The 6,000-nt window shown below is 41.6% G+C and overlaps 1 protein-coding gene across 3 annotated transcripts in view; it reads right to left on the reverse strand.

The window, feature by feature from the left end:
* Positions 1–6,000, reverse strand: part of LAMA4 (laminin subunit alpha 4) — a 161,013-nt gene that overhangs the window by 106,043 nt on the left and 48,970 nt on the right. For all 3 annotated transcript variants that reach the window (XM_029223945.1, XM_029223944.1, XM_029223946.1), the window contains exon 4: positions 3,469–3,593. In XM_029223945.1, coding sequence (XP_029079778.1) covers positions 3,469–3,593 — 125 coding nt within the window. The remainder of the gene's footprint in view (positions 1–3,468; positions 3,594–6,000) is intronic.

Below are 6,000 nucleotides of genomic sequence, written 5' to 3' on the forward strand. Positions count from 1 at the left end.
TGTGACCAACAACCAGTACATGATTGGCACATAATAAGTGCTTGATTAATATTTGTTGATTTTATGTAGACAAGACTTCTCAGCCCATAGGAATGAGGCTCCAGAAGACTTATATCTCAAGACATTAATGTCCTATAATTTGGATAAGGAAGTCTTGTCATATGAATGGTGCAAAAAGTACAAAAGTCGGACAATACAATGAAGAATTTGGGATTACCTTTCTAATTCATCTGGTAGTTTCTAAAGAAACTGCAGCTCTAAGCTTATAAAGCTGCTTTGAGCAGATGGTGCTATATAACATCTTTGTTTATACGGGAGAATGAGTGAAACCTGTTATTAGAAAGTTGGAGGTGAATATATTTAACAAAATAACTATACCACGGTAAGGGAGCAGCATGCTAAACACCTCATCACATATGGTTAAGACTCATGTTTTAGAGCAGAATATATATATTTTTTAACATCTTTATTGGAGTATAATTGCTTTACAATGGTGTGTTAGTTTCTGCTTTATAACAAAGTGAATCAGCTATACATATACATATATCCCCATATCTCTTCCCTCTTGCGTCTCCTTCCCACCCTCCCTATCCCACCCCTCTAGATGGTCACAAAGCACCGAGCTGATCTCCCTGTGCTATGCGGCTGCTTCCCATTTTATGTTTGGTAGTGTATATATATATAAATGCTACTCTCTCACTTCATCCCAGCTTACCCTTCCCCCCCCCATGTCCTCAAGTCCATTCTCTATGTTAGAGCAGAATATTAATGAACAATTAAAGAATATACCTAGATGAGGCAAAGGGAGCTCGTAAATCAGGACACACTTGAATGAAAATAATAGAACACAATGTTTTATTCCACTCCCACTCTCAGTACCATCCATTTTGCACACATTATTAATACCATTGGACATGAAAAATCACAAAGCAAAGGCTGAGACAGTTTAATGGTTTCTAAAGAAAGATGGGGCTGTAAAACATCTGACTTCTTCACTGACTGTCAGACTCATCAGAGGATTTGAACAAATCACAAGCTACTAGGTGAAATGTTAGGTGGTACTGGTGTTCAATAAAGGGAAAAAACATTAGGGGGAAATTTGGTTGTCATCTTTTTTCTCTTTATAAGAAAGTATGTGTGATGATATCACTTATATGTGGAATCTAAAATATGACACTTATCTATGAATGAACTTATCTATGAAACAGAAACAGACTCACAGACATAGAGAACAGACTTGTGGCTGCCAAAGGGGGAGGGAGGGATGGATTGGGAGTTTGGGATTAGCAGATACAAACTGTTATATATAGAATGGATAAACAGTTCCTATTGTACAGCACAGGGAACTATATTCAATATCCTGTATTAAACCATAATAGAAAAGAAAAAAAAAGAAGTGTGTGTGTGTGTGTTTGTGCGTCAGGCATTCAGGCCTTTTAAAAATTATTTTATATGCATTATTTAATTTTTACTACAACTATCAAGCAAATATTACATCCAAACACTTAGAAGAGTGCCTGACATAGAGTATGCAAAATGCATTAGAAAAAATATAAAGTATGTGTTCAGTAAAGCCAACATCTACATACACCTTTCTATGTGTGAGGCACCAACCCAAGTGCTCCACACGTGCTATCCTAATCCAACTTTGTGAGGCAGATCCTTACACAAACTTTTATTTACTAAGGGAAAAACTGAGATCCAGAGCAGGTTAAACAAATCAACAAATGAAGCTAACATCTGAATCTAGTTTCCCTGACCTGAAATCTCATGGAAAGTGAGACATAGAGAGAAGGGACTTCGTCTAAAATAACACAGCTATAATGTGCCAATGCAGAGATACGAACCTAGATTTTTTACTTTTTCCACTTGTGGGATAATAAAAAATATATATTTGATTTTTGTCTTGGTTCCTGGTACAGAACTCCTAAAATCCATGGAATTTCTTAGTGACATGGCTCTCTTTTGTTATTCATAATGAGTCCCTTCCAATTTTTCAATTGTATCTTTTTTTTTAAGGCTTTTTTTTCACCAGTGATCGAACCATGCCCCCTGCAGTGGAAGCGAGGATTCTTAACCACTGGACCACCAGGGAAGTCCCAACGGTCTTTGAGTTTATGTTAATGAGGTGACTCGATGGGTCCCTCAGTAGCTTCAGGACGTGGGCTGGTCTGCGGGAGGAACCTACTACTGTAGTAGGGTTCCTGTAGTAGCGTTGGAATTTTCAACCCCATCCCTCCCTCCACCTCATGGAAGGGGAGAGGGGCTAAAGATTGAGTTCAATCACCAATAATTCAATCATGACTATAATGAAACTTTGATAAAGCTCGGAACAACAAGGTTTGGGGAGCTTCTGGGCTGGTGAACACACAGATTTGCTGAGAGGTGGTGTGCCAGGTGAGCAAGTGCACAGAGGCTCTGCTCCCTCCCATCTCCCTGTCCATACCATGTCCCTGCGTCTCTTACATTTGGCTGGTCCTGAGTTGTATCCTTTGTAATAAAACTGTATTTGTAAGTACAATGCTTTCCTGAGTTCTGTGAGTCATTGTAGAGAATTATCAAACTTGGAGAGGCATTGAAGGGACCCCTGAATTTGTACTTAGCTGGGCAGAAAAGTGAGTAGCCTGGGACCCCAACTTGTGGCTGGCTTTCAAAGTGGGACTGAGCCCTTAACCAATGGGGTCTGCACTAACTCTAGTGGTTAGTGTCAGATTTGATTAGATTGTAGGACACCAGCTGGTGTCAGAGAATTGGAGAACTGGTTGAATACTTGTAAAACCAAACACCACTACATCATTTTAATTCTACATTCTACATTTTTCAGCCAATAAAATGGCTAGTCATGACCTAACTACTGGATGTATACATATATGTGCCTGAAAAGAATCCTATTATTTCCCTTAAGATGCACGTGTATTGTCTTTAACTTCTCACTCAGGAAACATAGCCAGAAGTGAAAATTCATTTTCTCAGATATCTTCTATGAGCTGACTGGTCTAAAGCACATCTGTTTATCTGTGTTCTATTTCTGATTGAAAGCCTACTTAGCCGCCACATGTAGAAAATGTCTGCTCTATGGGAGCAGGAGAAACACTACCACTGAAAATGACGAATTATAATGTCTGTTGGCATCACCAGTTGTGATCTCTCTAGGTCAAGGGATGGCCAAGAAAAGATGAGACTAGCCTTGATTATAAAACTTGGGAAGCTTCATTGACTTTTGTGATGTGCCCCGTACCCCACCCCCAATATTTAGGGAACAGAGTCATCACCTATGCTGCAGTGCTTAAGCTTTCCTGAAAGTGGATTTAGGCTAGAAAACTTTCCTATACCTCTCCAGTCTCATTGCAACATGAGATACTCAATTTTGACTGTGGAAAAACCTTAGGACTCTGTATAGGGAGAAAAAAAAGAAAGAAAAATGAAGCAGATAAGTGGTAGAAGAGACCATCTTTCTTTAAGACTTACTTGGCAACATGAGGCAGGGGGCAGGCGCACGGCTGGCAGACGCGGGGTGCTCCCCTGATGGCATCTCCGATATAACCATCCAGACATTTCTCACAGTGCTCGCCTGTTGTGTTCCGTTGGCAGTGCTGTAAGACAAAAGATAAGAAAACTGACAAGGACACAGTAAGAAACTTTATACACAGCAAATCTGGCAATCAAGCAGTAGTTCAAGCAAAGGGGATGTCAGGCCTGACAAAATAGATGGTGTGCGATGGTCCTGGTCAGCACAAAGGAGCCACGCTGGCCCCAGTCAGTGCTACAAAGTGCAGACAATGGGGATGACCTCTGCGTGTGCACTAGCAGCCTGGGGACTCTTCAGAGTTTGTGTGAAAAGGGCATTATTCATCAGTTACTCATTTCAATTCAGAATGATAATCAGAATGATCAAACTCTGGATATCCTAGAAGCATCAGTTTACTGACTTGGGATAAATATGAAATGAAAAAACAAATCCGCCTGGGTAAGCACCAGGGGGGACACTTTAAGAATTTATGGGCTTGGGACTTCCCTGGTGGCCCAGTGGTTAAGAATCCGTCTGCCAATGCAGGGGACACAGGTTCGTTCCCTGGTTGGGGAAGATCCCACATGCCGCGGAGCAGCTAAGACCGTGCGCCACAACTACTGAGCCCACATGCTGCAACTACTGAACCCGTGTGCTTAGAACCCGTGCTCCACAACAAGAGAAGCCACTGCAATGAGAAGCCCACGCACTGCAACGAAGAGTAGCCCCCGCTCGCCGCAACTAGAGAAAGCCCGCGCACAGCAACAAAGACCCAACACAGCCAAAAATAAAATAAATAAATAAATATTAAAAAAAAATTTATGGGCTTGGAAGAACAAAATGTGTCCAAATAAAGCATAAATGGAGTAGAATATTCTGGAGTAAAGAATATTCTGCTAATGGGCTGATATCTTGGATAATGATATACAAAAAATAGTAAGCAGGTTTATTGTGTGATTTTTCCATTTGTGGTGGGGATAATTGGATAAAAAGCACAAAACAGTTGATTCTTCTGCCTAGAATGTCTGTTTATCATTCAAGATCTGCACCAGGCCCTGAGAGCTTCAGGATTCCTTCCTGATGCCCCCCTCCCCAATCCTTCTCTCCTTCCATTGCCCACATTGTACTGTTATCATCAGCTCGGAGCTTCAGCGGCGCTTCCCTCCACACTGCGTCTCTCAGCATTCTACTGCCATCAACTTGAATGGAGTCTGTACTCAGCAGCTGTTTGTTGAGCTGATGGATTAATTTCTCACTAATCCTCTGGAAGAGTCAGTGATGCTAGCCTACTGGTATTTTCTCCAACTGGACATGACTGGATTGCACAAGGCAATGCCAGTAGCACTACGATATTTTCAAAGATGAAAAGAAGACATCTACATTCACCAGAGTGTATAAAGTTTAAATAGGCTTTTCAGTGAAAAATTGTACTGTTAGAATTAGAACGCCATTGAAGAGGCACCCTCCTGTTTGAGCAATTCCCTTACTAACATCTATGCATGAGAACTTCAACAGATAACTTTTCTTTTTGTTAGTTTCTGCTTTATAACAAAGTGAATCAGTTATACATATACATATGTCCCCATATGTCTTCCCTCTTGCACCTCCCTCCCTCCCACCCTCCCTATCCCACCCCTCTACGTTGTCACAAAGCACTGAGCTGATCTCCCTGTGCTATGTGGCTGCTTCCCACTAGCTATCTATTTTACGTTTGGTAGTGTATATATGTCCATTACACTCTCTCAGTTTGTCCCAGCTTACCCTTCCCCCTCCCCATATCCTCAAGTCCATTCTCTAGTAGGTCTGCATCTTTATTCCCGTCTTGCCCCTAGGTTCTTCATGACCACTTTCTTTTTTTTTTTTTTTTTTTAGATTCCATATATATGTGTTAGTATACGGTATTTGTTCTTCTCTTTCTGACTTTACTCTGAATGACAGTTTCTAGGACCATCCACCTCACTACAAATAACTCAGTTTCGTTCCTTTTCATGGCTGAGTAATATTCCATTGCATATATATGCCACATCTTCTTTATCCATTCATCTGTTGATGGCCACTTAGGTTGCTTCCATGTCCTGGCTATTGTAAATAGAGCTGCAATTAACATTTTTTTTCTTTTTTTTTTTTTGCGGTACGTGGGCCCCTCACTGTTGTGGTCTCTCCCATTGCGGAGCACAGGCTCCGGACGCGCAGGCTCAGCGGCCATGGTTCACGGGCCCAGCTGCTCCGCAGCATGTGGGATCCTCCTGGACTGGGGCACAAACCCATGTCTCCTGCATCGGCAGGTGGACTCTCAACCACTGCGCCACCAGGGAAGCCCTGCTATGAACATTTTGGTACATGACTCTTTTTGAATTACGGTTTTCTCAGGGTATATGCCCAGTAGTGGGATTGCTGGGTCATATGGTAGTTCTACTTTCAGTTTTTTAAGGAACCTCCATACTGTTCTCCATAGTGGCTGTATCAATTTACATTCCCACCAACAGTGCAAG

The sequence above is a fragment of the Monodon monoceros genome, unplaced genomic scaffold (genome assembly GCF_005190385.1).
Source record: "Monodon monoceros isolate NGI ecotype Baffin Bay Population unplaced genomic scaffold, NGI_Narwhal_1 Super_Scaffold_15, whole genome shotgun sequence".
Taxonomy (NCBI): domain Eukaryota; kingdom Metazoa; phylum Chordata; class Mammalia; order Artiodactyla; family Monodontidae; genus Monodon; species Monodon monoceros.